At 43.1% G+C, this 16312-nt stretch overlaps 1 protein-coding gene across 1 annotated transcript in view; it reads left to right on the top strand.

The window, feature by feature from the left end:
* The first annotated feature begins 1141 nt into the window (after nt 1-1141).
* LOC126987247 (eukaryotic translation initiation factor 3 subunit B-like) overlaps nt 1142-16312 on the top strand; it is an 18881-nt gene continuing 3710 nt past the window's right edge. Inside the window, exons 1-11 of the mRNA XM_050844081.1 lie at nt 1142-1309; nt 5365-5560; nt 7044-7215; nt 8178-8312; nt 8674-8831; nt 10079-10280; nt 10840-10992; nt 11986-12198; nt 12929-13162; nt 13963-14058; nt 14575-14700. Coding sequence (XP_050700038.1) covers nt 1195-1309; nt 5365-5560; nt 7044-7215; nt 8178-8312; nt 8674-8831; nt 10079-10280; nt 10840-10992; nt 11986-12198; nt 12929-13162; nt 13963-14058; nt 14575-14700 — 1800 coding nt within the window. The 5' untranslated portion in view covers nt 1142-1194. The remainder of the gene's footprint in view (nt 1310-5364; nt 5561-7043; nt 7216-8177; nt 8313-8673; nt 8832-10078; nt 10281-10839; nt 10993-11985; nt 12199-12928; nt 13163-13962; nt 14059-14574; nt 14701-16312) is intronic.

Raw genomic sequence — 16312 nt, 5'->3', positions numbered from 1 at the left:
ATAATTAACCATTTAAACGATAACCATATATGAAGGCAGTTATTTGGGTGATGAAAGCAGTTTTTGGGTCGGAAATCGGGAAACATAAGGGGCAGAGTACGACAATCTGGCAACGTTTTGGGTTCGAGAGTCGAGACCTGTCCGCTGCCGTGGGAGTGGAGAGGTGGGCTCTTTCCGACACCCTCAGCCCCGTTGTTGGGTCTCCTCCTTGATTGATTGATTGATAGTTTATTGTTGCAGGTAAACAACAAGGGAGAAGGGAGGAACATGCCATCCCAACCCCCAGGCAGGACAGAGTGTGATTATACAACTATTAATACATGTGTAGGTCCTCCTTGAAAGAATTGGGCATCTCTCTACCAGCCGACTGGGGGGTTGTGGGGCATGCATCGCCTTAATTCCTCCCTTAATTGGGGTATATCTCCAACGAAAAAAAAAAACAACTGCAAATATTTAAAAAAAACCCTCTTCTGTGATACGTTAAAATACTCGACTTTTTGCTTATAAGGCTAGAGCAATATACACTAATTGATATAACATTGTTGCAATAAGGGAAGGAGCTGAGGGCGGCTGTGGGTCTGGGAACATTGCATGAAATAAATAAACGTGCACACAATCTCCCTTGTTGTTAATTATAGGCAAGGGTAAGAACGGGAAAGAACTGGGAACATTCATATATCATGTATTGCTTGAAAAAATAAACACACACACAAAAAACACAGGTTAATACAAATCAGCAAAATCGCTTCAATATGGGTGGGGATCTGGCAATACTGTGAAGGGTATAAGGACGTACGGGGAGGGCTGTGATAAACGAACAATAAATTAAAATCAGAACACTCAAGATTACAAACCACATGAAAATGCACTCAAAACACACTCAAAATTACACTAACATAAGTTTATTTAAGAACAGCTAGGGGGGAGGGGGGGGAGATTACAAAGAAGGGTGTGTGTGTGTACATACCAAGACAATTTAAACCATTTCTAAATAACAAACCAAACCAAACTACATAATAAAACAATAAACAACTACAATCACATATCCAAAGGTCTGAAGGCGGTGGGGGTCTGGTAGCACTGTGAAGGGTATGCGGGCGGCGGGTGTCTGGTAGCACTGTGAAGGGTATGCGGGCGGCGGGTGTCTGGTACCACTGACTGCACACCACCACGCCAGGCCAGGCCGCCGCCAACATGGCCAAGAAAAATAAGCCCAAACAGCTGGACAACGAGGACGATGGAGGCCAGGAGGAGGAGGAGCCGGACTTTAGTGACCCCGAGGACTTCGTGGACGACATTACCGACGAGGGTGAGGGCGGGAAGGTGTTAAATGGGGCGGGAGGAAAGGGTGTCGGGGCGGGCCGGCGAGGGTTGAGGGCCACATGGGCTACAGCTGTGTATATATTTCCACGTATTTAATGGCTTTTTGGGGTGATTTGGGCTTTCTAGACGTGATTACAGGCTTAATTAGGACGTATGGTTGTCTTGGAATGGATATGAAAGGCTTGAATACTTATACGAGTTGATTTTTATTCGTCCATATTATTGCTTATATTTTCACGTATTTAATGGCATTTTGGGGTGATTTGGGCTTTCTAGACGTGATTACAGGCTTAATTAGGGCGTATGGTTGTCTAGGAATGGATATGAAAGGCTTGAATACTTATACGAGGTGATTTTTATTCGTCCATATTATTAGATATATTTTCACGTATTTAATGGCATTTTGGGGTGATTTGGGCGTTCTGGGCGTATTTACAGGCTTAATTAGGGCGTATAGTTGTCTAGGAATGGATATGAAAGCCTTGGATACTTAATACGAGGGTGTTTTGCATTCGTCCATATTATTGCTTATTTAAGGGTATTTTGAGGTGATTAGGCTTTCTGGGTGTGTTTATAGACTTAATTAGGGCGTATTGTTGTCTTGGAATGGATATGAAAGCCTTGGATACTTATACAGAGTGATTTTAATTCGTCCATATTATTGCTTATATTTTCACGTATTTAATGGCATTTTGAGGTGATTTGGGCGTTCTGGGTGTATTTACAGGCTTAATTAGGGCTTATGGTTGGCTGGGAATGGATATGAAAGGCTTGAATACTTATACGAGGTGATTTTTATTCGTCCATATTATTGCTTATATTTTCACGTATTTAATGGCATTTTGGGGTGATTTGGGCTTTCTAGACGTGATTACAGGCTTAATTAGGGCGTATGGTTGTCTAGGAATGGATATGAAAGCCTTTGATACTTAATACGGGGGTGTTTTGCATTCGTCCATATTATTGCTTATTTAAGGGTATTTTGAGGTGATTTAGGCTTTCTGGGTGTATTTACAGGCTTAATTAGGGCTTATTGTTGTCTTGGAATGGATATGAAAGCCTTGGATACTTGTACAGAGTGATTTTAATTCGTCCATATTATTGCTTATATTTTCACGTATTTAATGGCATTTTGAGGTGATTTGGGCTTTCTAGACATGATTACAGGCTTAATTAGGGCTTATGGTTGTCTTGGAATGGATATGAAAGGCTTGAATACTTATACGAGGTGATTTTTATTCGTCCATATTATTGCTTATATTTTCACGTATTTAATGGCATTTTGGGGTGATTTGGGTTTTCTAGATGTATTTACAGGCTTAATTAGGGCGTATGGTTGTCTAGGAATGGATATGAAAGGTTTGGATACTTAATACGGGGGTGTTTTGCATTCGTCCATATTATTGCTTATTTAAGGGTATTTTGAGGTGATTTAGGCTTTCTGGGTGTGTTTATAGACTTAATTAGGGCTTATGGTTGTCTTGGAATGGATATGAAAGGCTTGAATACTTATAAGAGGTGATTTTTATTCGACCATATTATTATATATATTTTCACGTATTTAATGGCATTTTGAGGTGATTTGGGCATTCTGGTTGTCCTTACAGGCTTAATTAGGGCATATTGTTGTCTTGGAATGGGTATGAAAGGTTTGGACACTTATACGAGGCGATTTTTATTTGTCCATATTATTGCTTATTTAAGGGCATTTAGGGATGATTTGGGCTTTCAGGGCATTATCATAGACTTAATTAAGGCTTATTTTGGGCTGAGGATGGGTGTGAATGGTCTAATTATCGTTAAACGGGCTTGGGAAAGGGCTGGGCTGATTTTCATTCCTCCATATTATTGCTTATTTAAGGGTATTATGAGGTGATTTGGGCTTGCTTACAGGCTTAATTAGGGCTTATGGTTGTCTTGGAATGGATATGAAAGCCCTGGATACTTAGACTGGCTAATCTTTATTCCTCCGTATTATTGCATATTTTAGGGTATTTAGGGGTAATTTAGGCTTTTTGAGTGTATTTATAGACTTAATTAGGGCTTATTGTGGTCTGAGGATGGGTGTGAATGGTCTAATTATCGTTAAACGGGCTTTGGAGAGGGCTGGGCGGATTTCCATTTGTCCATATTATTGCTTATTTAAAGGTATATAAAGGTTATTTAGGCTTTCCAGGTGTGTTTAGGGGTATAATTAGGACTTACAGTAGGCTTGGAATAGGTGTGTGAGGCCTAACTAGTGTAAAACGGACTATTTAAAGGGTAGGGGTTAATTTTCTTCCATATTAAACCTATTTATCTTGTGTTCTGGGGTTATTTAGGCTTTCCAGGTGTGTTTAGGGGTATAATTAGGACTTACGGTAGGCTTGGAATAGGTGTGAAAGGCCTAACTAGTGTAAAACGGGCTATTGAATATCTAGGGGTTCATTTTCTTCAATATTAAACCTATTTATCTTGTGTTCTGGGGTTATTTAGGCTTTCTAGGGGTGTTTAGGGATATAATTAGGACTTACGGTAGGCTTGGAATAGGTGTGAGAGGTCTAACTAGTGTAAAACGGGGTATTGAAAGACTAGGGTTCATTTTCTTTCTTCCATATTACACCTATTTATCTTGTGATCTGGGGTTACTAAGTGTTTCTGTGCATGCTTAAAGGTCTAATTAGAACTTATTGAGGTTATAGTAAGCTTGGAAACAACTCACCTCATTAACTCACCTGACAATGAGGTATACGAAATAGGGATAGATAGGGACAGCCGAAATCTGTAGGTACGCCAGTCTGTTGGGGTTTGTATATTACTGAGTAAGTATAAGACAATTAAGTAAATAAGACAGAGCTGTGTTGAAAGCCCTACATAATGTCGGGCTGAGAAAGGGCAGGTCCCATATTTCCATCATTCCATATTAGGACCATTTCCATTGTATCCCAGGGTTGCTAAGGCTCGTAGGGTGCGTTTATAAGAAGTAAGGGCGTGAATCTAATACCTACTTTTTTTTGTAATACGTCAAAATCCTCGACTGTTTGTTCAGGCCTATAAAAACGGATAAATTTACTATTAACATCTAAGTGAGCAAGTTCATAATCCCAGTCTATTTTGGATAAGTAACTTCTAATGAAACATGCTTTTGGAACAGCCACATAACCTCTACACTACAGGGAGGAGAAAGGGCAGCTGACATATCTCCATTATTTTGTATTTATCTAGTTTTACACCCATCACTATGTGGAGGTTGACATTATATTATTTTGTGATATATCTTGTAATAGTCTTTCTCTTGCCATGTCCAGAGGAAATGGCTAAATTGGGTGGTTGAGAATGGTGATGCCCCTGTACCCCATTAGTACGTGATGTTAGGTTAGGGGGCAAAGTCTGGTTGGAGTGGTGGTCAGTGTGATTGCCTACCACCCCACAGGCCTGAGTTCAAATCCCAGTCTGGGTAGTTGGTGTCCAGCTCACATAGCTACTCATTCTCCCTTTCCCTGGGGACACCTAGGGAAGGTACACTGTGGTAATTTTGGACTTCACATTGGCCCGTGTCCCAGGGTGATGGTTTCTTACCCACCACAGGCTCAAAGGGCCAGTGGTATGGAGATGGGCACTACAGCCACTCGCATCTGTACCCTATGTCCCAAACTTTACCTTTTACCTTTTCAAGTCCCTTTTTCTAGTCAGGAGTTTGTATTACATGTCCACCCCTTTCCTACTTGACCCTCCCGCCTTCCTCACACGCCCCCTCCCCCCTAGAGCGCTTCCCGGGTGGAGTGGAAAAATTTGGGTGGCTTTTCCGATACCCTACGGCCCTGCCCACCCAGCAGTGAATGGGTACCAGGTATTAATCGGGGGATTTTGTCCTGTCTCCTGGGGTCTGTTCCCTTCTTCTTTAATTCCTTCCCCTTCTATCTCTCTCCGGCATATGACCACAGATGTTGCGCCCACTAAACAAAACTTTACAACTTCACATTTTCAAGTTCCTTTTTTCTAGTCAGGAGTTGGTATTACATGTCCACCCCTTTCCTACATGTCCCTCCCCCTCCCCCGTAGAGCTGCTGGGTGACCTCTTGCGGCAGAAGCCCAAGGAGACCGATGGCGTGGAGAGTGTGATCATTGTGGACGGCGTGCCAAGCGTCGGGGCGGAGCGGCTGGAAAAGCTGAAGAATGTGGTGCGTAAGATCTTCAAGGAGTACGGGACGCTCATCAACGAGTACTACCCCACCAATGAGGACGGGAAGACCAAGGGGTGAGTGGCGGGATGGTGGTGGTAACAGTGTAGCAGTAGTAGTAGTAGTAGTAGCGGATTGGACAGTTATATTTGAAGTAGGGATTGTCAAGCTGTATTGTATATTTTCCCGAGTTTCCTTTACTGCCAAAAAAAATATAGTAGTGATATTAATAACTGCAACCAAATTATATGCAGTTTGGAATTTTGTGTGTGTGTGTGTGTGTGTGTATTTACCTAGTTGTGATCTACCGGAACGGAGCAATGTTCATTCCGTCCCGTCTTTCCAATTACTTCCGTCTAATTTGGCCTTAAATGTGCTTGTTGTCTGAGCCTGTTCCTCTTCCCTCTCAGGCCATTCCAGCCCCCCACACATCTCTGCTGGAAGCTGTTCTTGATGTCTCTTCTACAAATTCCTTTTCTCAACAGTTTTCCATTTCCTCTTTAAGTTTCTTTCTTCTCTTATCAAAAGGTCATCTGTATCCAATTTCTCTAGACCATTCATCACCCTACACACTGCTATTAAATCTCCTCTTTTTCTTCTAATTTACAATGTAGGAAGGTGTGTGTGTTTGCATAGCTGTGTGTGTGTGTGTGTGTGTGGAGAGTGATCAGTAAGCTTTTTATTTATTGTGTCCTAAGAGCTAGGTACTTCCTCTACTGAAAAAAAATAGTAGTAGTAATAGTAGTAGTGGTAGTAGCAGAAAATGAAAAGCCTTCTCTTCCAAGCTCACAACCGAGAGAGCCCGGGTTCGATTCCCGGGCGGAGTGGAAAAATTTGGGCGGCTTTTCCGATACCCTACGCCCCTGTCCACCCAGCAGTGAATGGGTACCAGGTATTAATCGGGGGTTGTGTCCCGTCTCCTGGGGTCTGTTCCCTTCCCCTATAATTCCTTCCCCTTCTGTCTCTCTCTCCGGCATATGACCACAGATGTTGCGCCCACTAAACAAAACATAACTTTCCTTCCCCTTCTGTCTCTCTCCGGCATATGACCACAGATGTTGCGCCCACTAAACAAAACATAACTTTCCTTCCCCTTCTGTCTCTCTCCTGTATATGACCACAGATCTTGCGCCGACTAAACAAAACTTTCCAACTTTCCTTCCCCTTCTGTCTCTCTCCGGTATATGACCACAGATGTTGCGCCGACTAAACAAAACTTTACAACTTTCCTTCCCCTTCTGTCTCTCTCCGGCATATGACCACAGATGTTGCGCCCACTAAACAAAACTTTACAACTTTCCTTCCCCTTCTGTCTCTCTCCGGCATATGACCACAGATGTTGCGCCCACTAAACAAAACATAACTTTCCTTCCCCTTCTGTCTCTCTCCTGTATATGACCACAGATGTTGCGCCGACTAAACGAACCTTTCCAACTTTCCTTCTCTTCCAAAACCAGTACTCTATAAAACCATATTCTAAAAGTCATCCATGCACCCTCCCTCCCTCCCTGCCCCACCACCACTTAACACCCCTTCCTCTCCCCCTCCTCTCCCCCACAGGTACATCTTCCTGGAGTTCAAGGACCGAGCGGCAGCGGAGGAGGCGGTGCGGCAGCGTAACAACTACAAGCTGGACAAGCAACACACCTTCCTCTGTAACCTGTTCACTGACTTTGAGAAATACGACAACATCCCCGAGGAGTTCGTGGCGCCCGTGCCTGAGCCATACAAGGTGAGCGGGGGTGATGGGGGGTATTGTAGGGGTGTAGAGGGGTGTAAGGAGGAAATGAAGAGGTGTGAGTTGGGTGTTAGGGTGTTAATTATGGTTGTAGGGGTGTGAGTTGGGTGTTAGGGACTTAATTATGGTTGTAGCCTTACACAAACCATTTCATAATATATATCAAAGCATTTGTGATCAGTTTATACATCATCTATTTTCTGGGGGTTTAAATCATGGCACTAATTTGGCCCGTCGCTGCTACATGGTAAAAACACAAATTTGGCCCGTCACTGCTACACGGTAAAGCCACAAATTTGGCCCGTCACTGCTACACGGTAAAGCCACAAATTTGGCCTGTCACTAGTGCACGGTAAAGCCACAAATTTGGCCCGTCACTGCTACACGGTAAAGCCACAAATTTGGCCCATCACTGGTACATGGTAAAGCCACAAATTTGGCCTGTCACTAGTGCACGGTAAAACACAAATTTGGCCCTTCACTGGTACATGGTAAAGCCACAAATTTGGCCTGTCACTAGTGCACGGTAAAGCCACAAATTTGGCCCGTCGCTGCTACACGGTAAAGCCACAAATTTGGCCTGTCACTAGTGCACGATAAAGCCACAAATTTGGCCTGTCACTAGTGCACGGTAAAGCCACAAATTTGGCCCGTCACTGCTACACGGTAAAGCCACAAATTTGGCCCGTCACTGCTACACGATAAAGCCACAAATTTGGCCCGTCACTGGTACATGGTAAAGCCACTAATTTGGCCTGTCACTGCTACATGGTAAAGCCACAAATTTGGCCTGTCACTAGTGCACGGTAAAGCCACAAATTTGGCCCGTCACTGCTACACGGTAAAGCCACAAATTTGGCCTGTCACTGCTACACGGTAAAGCCACAAATTTGGCCCGTCGCTGCTACACGGTTAATAATATACCCTCCTTCCCTTTCCCTCCCTCCCACACACAGGACCTGGGCAACATGAGCTATTATCTTCTGGACGAGAATTGCTTTGACCAGTTCTCCATCATCTTCGACGGGGGCACCACCACTGCCATCTACCTCAACGCAGTGCCTGAGGCCATGGAGATCGCCAAGAGGGAGGTGAGTGCCTTGCGTCTTGGGGCCTTGTTTGTTCGTCCTTAATGTTTCCTGTCATGTCTTCTGATATTGCCTGTACATGGTTTTCATATGCAGTCGCCCGAATCTCCTGAATGTTTTACTCATGGCTTTATTTTGTTTCCTGGTGTCTCTGGTATAATTTGATGTTAGATGGGTATTATTTCTGTAGGTGTGGTTATTTTGTCTTGTGGTCGTGGAGTGGTGTCGTTAGTTTTGGGGACTGATAGCCAACATAACCTATTCCCAAACCCAATGAAACCCAAACCAAACAAGCTATTCAACTTACTTTAAATCCAAGCAAAACAAAAAGGAAATCTAACCTAACCTTACCTCCTTCCCTCAGCGGTGGACGGAGACCTACGTTCGGTGGTCGCCGCGGGGCACCTACCTGGCCACCTTCCACGGCAAGGGTATCGCGCTGTGGGGCGGCGAGGAGTTCAGGCAGGTGCAGAAATTCAGTCACCCCGGCGTGCAGTTCATCGATTTCTCCCCGTGTGAAAAGTGAGTGTGGTGGAGCTTTTTATTGTTATTTTTATCATTACTATTATTGTTTTTACATATGTAGTTTGTTGACGTTTTTCTGTGAGTTTTTTTATTATTTATTTCGGTTTTCATTATTAATTTGTATTTTTTTTTGGGGGGGGGGGGATAGTGTTTCTTAATTCATCATATAGTTTTGTTTATTTGTTACGTACTTATTTCTTGCTTTATTTTTATTTGTTATTTACTTATTTTCTTTGTTATTTATTGCTGTTCATTTAGTATTTCTGTATTTAACGGGGGCTTCGTGGTGCAGTGGTTAGCACACTCGGCTCACAACCGAGAGAGCCCGGGTTCGATTCCCAGGCGGAGTGGAAAAAATTGGGCGGCTTCTCCAATACCCTATGCCCCTGTCCACCCAGCAGTGAATGGGTACCTGGTATTGATCGGGGGTTGTGTCCTGTCTCCTGGGGTCTGTTCCCTTCTCCTATAATTCCTTCCCCTTCTGTCTCCCTCCGGCATATGACCACAGATGTTGCGCCCACTAAATGAATCTTTCTTTTTTCTGTATTTAACCATTTATTATTTGTTTTATTTATTTACTTCGTCATGTTTATTATTTGTTTTATGTTTCATCGTGCTTATTCATTGTTATGTTAATCTATCACGGTCGTACGAGTTCTTTGATCAGCCATAGGAAGGAAGATCTCATTATGCCAAGGAAGAGAAGTTGGAGAAATGGGAAGGGAGAGGGAGGAGGAGGGGAAGATTGACGATGAGTGGAATAGGGGAGGATAAGGTCACAGTTGCCAGATCATCGTACTCAGAGCATAGTATTAACCGGTTTCTGACGCCTAACTATTGCCAAGAAACATCAGGAATTAACTATTTTAACGATAAATATAAATGGCTCTAGTTATTGGGGCACAGGAGATAGATTTGGGGTCGGAAGTTGGTATATATAAGAGGCTGAGTACAACAATCTTACAACGTTGGATAAGGTGAAGTCGAGGAGTGGATTTGTGGTAGAGTAAAAGGAGAGAGATAGGTTGAAATGTTACAGTTCGTCTATAAGAAATACAGAGTGATGAAAGGCGAAATTAGGAAACAGGAGAGAGAGAGAGAGAGAGAGAGAGAGAACAGGAGCGAAGGAAAGGTATAGAAAGGAAGAGAGGTTTGAGAAATAGGGAAGGGAAATTAAAAGGAGAGAAATAGGTTTAAATGTCACAGTTCATCTATAAGAAATTAAAAACAACACTCCCTCGCAGGTACATTGTGACGTTCTCGCCCCACGTGGACCAGCGTTCGGAGGAGCCCCAGTCTATCATCATCTGGGACACGAGGGCGGGACAGAAGAAGCGCGCATTCAACGCTGAGCGACCACCCGTCTGGCCTGTCTTTAAATGGTCCAGCGATGACAAGTACTTCGCGAGGATCTGGGAGGAGTGCGTTAGTGTGTACGAGACCCCGGTGAGTGTGTGCGTGTGTGTGAAGGGGTGTATATGTGTGTCTGAGTGTGTGTGTGTGTGTGAGTATGTGGGTGAATGTTTGTTTTTGAAAAGTGTGTGTGTGTGTGTGAAAGAGATATGAGTGTGTGTGTGTATATATATTTGGGGGTGTCTATAAGTGTGTGTGTATTTGTGAAAGAGGTATAAGTGTGTGTGTGTGTATATAGGGGGTATGTCTATAAGTGTGTGCGTGTTTCTGTGTGTAAATCAGTGTGTACGTATGTTTGTGAGTATGTGTGGAGAGCATGAGTATAATTATGTGTGTATGTGACAGTATGTGTACATGTGTGTGTGTGTGTTTTCTGTGTATTCTCCTTAACCATTGTATAACATCCTTATATTATCATCAGCAGTATTACCAACACAAGCTAACCATCCCTTCTCTTAACCCTTCACTATTACCAACACAAGCTAACCATCCCTCCTCTTAACCCTTCACTATTACCAACACAAGCTAACCATCCCTTCTCTTAACCCTTCACTATTACCAACACAAACACTAACCATCCCTTCCCTTCCAGTCATTCGGGTTGCTAGACAAGAAGAGCATTAAGGTAACAGGCATCAAGGACTTCAGCTGGTCGCCCACAGACAACATTCTGGCCTACTGGATCGCCGAGGACAAGGATGTGCCCGCCAAGGTGTCCCTCGTCTCTATACCCAGCAGGGAGGAGGTGAGTAAGGGGGAGAGGTGGATAGGAAGGGGAGGTAAGGAGGGAGGGATAGGGTGTGGGGAGGAGAGGAAGGGTTGAATAATGGGAGAAATGGAGATGGAAGAGGTAGTGTTTTTCTCTCTCACTCAGCGTCAAGGTAAATAAGCGTCCCAATAATCATCATCCTTTCTTTCATTTTTCCAGTGTTTTGTTCGTCTTTTCTCTGTTTCTCCTCTTCTCTCTGTTTATCATCTCCTCTCACTCATATCCTTCATCTCTTTCCTAGTTTTCTTTCCATTTTCCTTTCTGTTTTCTTTATTTCGTTGTTTTCTTCCCATCCCTTACTCATACTAATTTCTTTAACCTTTATTTTTGCCGTGCCTGTCCTCCCACGCGGGCATATCCAGGCAAAAACATACCTCACTTCAACCTTCCATACCTTCACTCCTACTTAACTCACATAACTGAATGAAGCACCATTGTAAAGTACACACCCGTAACTGTTTTTGGACGTTAAGTTGAAGGCTATATGACCATTGGTAGAGCGAGTACGGAATATTGAAGTAGTATCGCTGAAAGCACATTTTTATAGACCGTTTTCCACCCCTAGTGAACTTTGCTTCTATGGTTTAGTGATAGAAAGCTTAACTTTTATACAGTTTATGTGAACCACCCCCAAAAAAGTTCCGGGCGTTCCTGATGCCCTTGATGGGTGCTGAGGTCAGAGGTCCCCATCTTGTGGATCAAATTCACTGGAAGGAGAGAGGAGGTGGCTGTCTAGCGGATGTCTTCTCAAAGCTAACACAAGGCACACACTGACCAGTAGTTAGTCAAATGGAGCGTGTTTGGGTATTGTTTGAAAGAAAACCACATGCTTACCCTACTTCAGCATAAACGAATCAACTGTGACAGCGCGCTAAGTCAAAAAACGCCTTGTGGACTACTGTCAACACCCGCGCTTGAACTTGAAGGGTTAATCTATCATATCCCACCTCATCTCCTTTCCCCTCACAGGTCCGCACCAAGAACCTCTTCAACGTGGCCGACTGTAAGATGCATTGGCAGAAGTGTGGAGACTACCTCTGCGTCAAGGTGGCCCGCTATGCTAAGGCCAAGCGCGAGAAGACCGAGGTGAAATACTCCGGTATATACTACAACTTTGAGATCTTCCACATGAGAGAGAAGGGGATACCTGTGGACAGCCTGGAGATTAAGGAGAATATTCAGGTAATGTCTCGTGTGTTTTGGGTGTTGTTTATTTGGTCTTTTTTTATTTAGCTTTTGTTTTTTATTTTTTTATTTTTTTATTTATTTTTCCATCCAATTTTTTGTATGTATTTTTTTCAAGCTTTTTTCCCCCATCAATTTTTTTTCAAGCTTTTTTTCCCATCCAGTTTTTTGTATATGTATTTTTTTCAAGCTTTTTTCCCCCATCCATTTTTTTTCAAGCTTTTTTTTCCCATCCAGTTTTTTGTATATGTATTTTTTAGTAGCTTTTTTTTCCATTCAATTTTTTGTATATCTTTTTTTTTTCAAGCTTTTTTTCTCATCCAATTTTTTGTATATGTATTTTATATTTCAACCTTTTTTTCCCCATCCAATCTGTTCCCTTCTCCTATAATTCCTTCCCTTTCTCTCTCTCTCTCTCTCCGGCATATGACCACAGATGTTGCGCCGACTAAACAAAACTTTCCAAACTTTCTGAACAGGAGATGAGTCGGGTTCTAATACGTGTTTCTTTACATTGATGGTACAAGGGAAGGGTTAATCTACCACCAGGGTCATGAAACTACCCCTGGAAATGCCCACAACCCCTACAAAAGCCTTCCCTTGACCACAGATGTTGCACCGACTAAACAAAACTTTCCAACTACTTCCATCTCCCATAACCATACCATCACCAGCACCCATTATACCCCATACCCTAATCACCCATCTCCCCATCGCCGTACCCTAGGCCTTCGCGTGGGAGCCCGTCAACAACAAGTTCGGCATCATCAGCGGGGAGCCTCCGTCCGTGAATGTGACCTTCTTCCAAGTCAACAAGGGCCAGGCGCCGACGGAACTGAAGAAGCTGGAGAAAAGACCGTGCAACAATCTCTTCTGGTCACCTCAGGGGCAGTTTGTGGTGCTGGCCGGGCTCAGGAGCATGAACGGCGCGCTGGAGTTCATCGACACCAAGGATTTCCAGGTGAGGGGGATGAGGGACTGACTGAATGATTTGCTAGTTGGGTCACTGGATGAATGGAAAGACTGACTAACTGACTGGGTGGTTGGTCAATGTTCAGTTCCTCGTTTTATAAGGTTCCCATCACTTGATTTTTTATTTATTTATTTATTTCCAGGTGAGGAGGGGAGGGGGTGAGGTTATTTTAAACACATGATTTCCAGGTTAATGTAGACTGGAGTTTATGGGCAGGTTAAGTTTGGGTTTGGTTCATGGACATCAAGGAAAGTTACTTGGGGATTTTCTGTTTAGGTTCTGAGGTCAAGGGGTATTTGTTGCCTTGACCCTAAATACGTATAAGGCATTGAGTTCTAGGGGGTTAGAGGTTAGGTTAGATACAGTTCGGTGAGGTTAGATTAGTTTAACCCGGTAGCAGCAGGGATCATGTTTCTTAATGGTCCCTCTAAGCGAGAAAAATGAGAAAAAATCACCCCTCACACAAACCATTTCATAATATATATCAAAGCATTTGTGATCAGTTTATGTATCATCTATTTTTGTGGGGTTTATATCATGGCACAAATTTGGCCCGTCGCTGCTACACGGTAAAGCTACAAATTTGGCCCATCGCTGGGACACGGTAAAGACACAAATTTGACCTGTCACTGCTACATGGTAAAGCTACAAATTTGGCCCGTCGCTGCTACACAGTAAAGACAAATTTGACCCATCGCTGCTGCACGGTAAAGCCACAAATTTGGCCCGTCGCTGCTACATGGTTAAGGTATGTTTCTTTGACTAACTCCCTCTCTCCCTCCCTGCAGGTCATGATGAGCACGGAGCACTTCATGGCCACGGACATCGAGTGGGATCCAACCGGCCGCTACGTTGCCTCCTGTGTGTCCTGGTGGGGCCATAAGGTGGGTGTGGGGGAACTTGTTTACTGATTTTACTTACTATTTTTTTTCCCATTAAATTTTTGTGATGTACCGTATTTAAATTTTTTCAATGTTTTGGGTATCTTTTTTATTTATTTTTGTTTTTGTCTTATTTTTTCAACTTTTGTTTCACTCATTCATTATTTATTTTGTCACCTGCCATTGAAGTACATACATTTGGGTGTCGTATTAATATATTCTTTCATTTTCATTCTTTTTCGCATTCAAATCTGCCATATTTAACTTTTTATTCACAGTTTTTCTTTGCCATTCTACTCAATCTCTATATTTTCTTTAAGTCTCTAACATACTCTCCCATATTTAGTTTGCTTTTACATTTATTTGGATATCGTAATAATATATTTGTTCATTTCCATTCTTTTTCACATTCAAACCCACACTATTTAACTTTTTATTCACAGTTTTTCTTTGCCAATCTACTCAATCTCTATTTTACCTTCAAGTCTCTAACATACTCTCCCGTCTTTCTCCCGCCAGGTGGACAACGCGTACTGGCTGTGGTCATTCCAGGGCAAGATTCTGAAGAGGCAGACGGTGGACAAGTTCTGCCAGCTGCTGTGGAGGCCGCGTCCGCCCCCACTCCTCACCACACAGGACATCAAGGTGAGTGCCGGGGCGTGGGCTCTTTGTTCTGGCCGCCTGGTGTGGGTAGGTGGGTGGAGGGGGGAGTGAGAGGGTTAAGCTGTGTGACTGTCATGTTTAGACTCACAATGTTCTCTGTGTTTCTCTTCATAGACCACTTATTTTCTCATCCATCATATTTTGGGGGGCTTCGTGGTGCAGTGGTTAGCACACTCAGCTCACAACCGAGAGAGCCCAGGTTTGATTCCCAGGCGTAGTGGAAAAATTTGGGTGGCTTTTCTGATACCCTACGCCCCTGTCCACCCAGCAGTGGATGGGTACCAGGTATTAATTGGGGGTTGTGTCCTGTCTCCTGGGGTCTGTTCCCTTCTATAATTCCTTCCCCTTCTGTCTCTCTCCGGCATATGACCACAGATGTTGCGCCAACTAAACCAAACTTTACAACTTTCCTTCCCCTTCTGTCTCTCTCCGGCATATGACCACAGATGTTGTGCCCACTAAACCAAACTTTACAACTTTCCTTCCCCTTCTGTCTCTCTCCGGCATATGACCACAGATGTTGTGCCCACTAAACAAAACTTTCCAACTTCTACTTCCATCAAATTTTGCATTTCTGATTATAATTGTAAGTCAGTAAGTGTTGTTTTGTTTTATTTGTGTGATTTTATGTGGTTATTTTCATCAATAACATATAGACCATTTTATGTGGTTATTTTCATCAGTACAGTATAGACCAAGTTATTTTCAATGTATCTCTATAGAAAATGTAATTCTCTGAGGAGCAATATAGAAATCACTCCAAACAATCGCAGAGGTGGCCGCGGCAATGAAAACTCAGAAGTGCGATTGAGGCAGTGCGGTACTATTTCCGGAGCAGTGCAGTTGTGGTAGTGCGCTCCCATTTTTTTCTTTCCCTGTGTGGTATGCGGTAGTGGTAGTTAAAACAAAAGATACTTGAGTGCCTATCCTGGCTATCCAAACAAAGGAAACATGCTTAAAATAGTACGATGGCCAGCACCGCGGACGGGTTGAAATATCCGGCGCTGCGTGGGTTATACAAAGACTGTTAGTGTAGTAGTTTAGTCCGTCTATTTAATATTCTTTATATATATATCTCCGTTTTTTTCAGTAAGTTTATGTGACAAAAAGATTTCAACTCTTCACAATTATACTTTCATGTCTGGAGGTTCTTTTTATCAATGTTTTAATTTGTATAGCTATTTATTTCTTTGTTTATTCAGTTATTTTTTACACTTGTGGTTGAATGTTCTGTATCGAAAGAGCGAGAGAGAGAGAGAGAGAGAGAGAGAATCATAGTGTGTCTGGCACCGCGCGGGTTGAAGAAGACTCACAGTGTAGCCGTTCAATCTGTCTATTTAGTATTTAATTTTCAACAATAACTGAAAAGCCAGAATGATTGAAACCCTGATTCTGATGACTGATACCGATTGTCTGATTGAGTCCGATTTACTGTAAAAAAAACATTCCTGTGACCACCACGCCACACTGCAAATGTCTTCGATAGTTTTCAAAGTACCGCAGGATTTTTTAGTGCGGTATTTTCAGAAATTTTGCGGTAGAGCGATACTTTTTTTGCGATGCGGAAACACCACACTACCGCACTTGCCCACCT

Source organism: Eriocheir sinensis, chromosome 64, assembly GCF_024679095.1.
Source record: "Eriocheir sinensis breed Jianghai 21 chromosome 64, ASM2467909v1, whole genome shotgun sequence".
NCBI lineage: Eukaryota > Metazoa > Arthropoda > Malacostraca > Decapoda > Varunidae > Eriocheir > Eriocheir sinensis.
The sequence above is the reverse complement of the archived record's forward strand: the minus strand, read 5'-3'. Positions and strand labels throughout refer to the sequence as shown.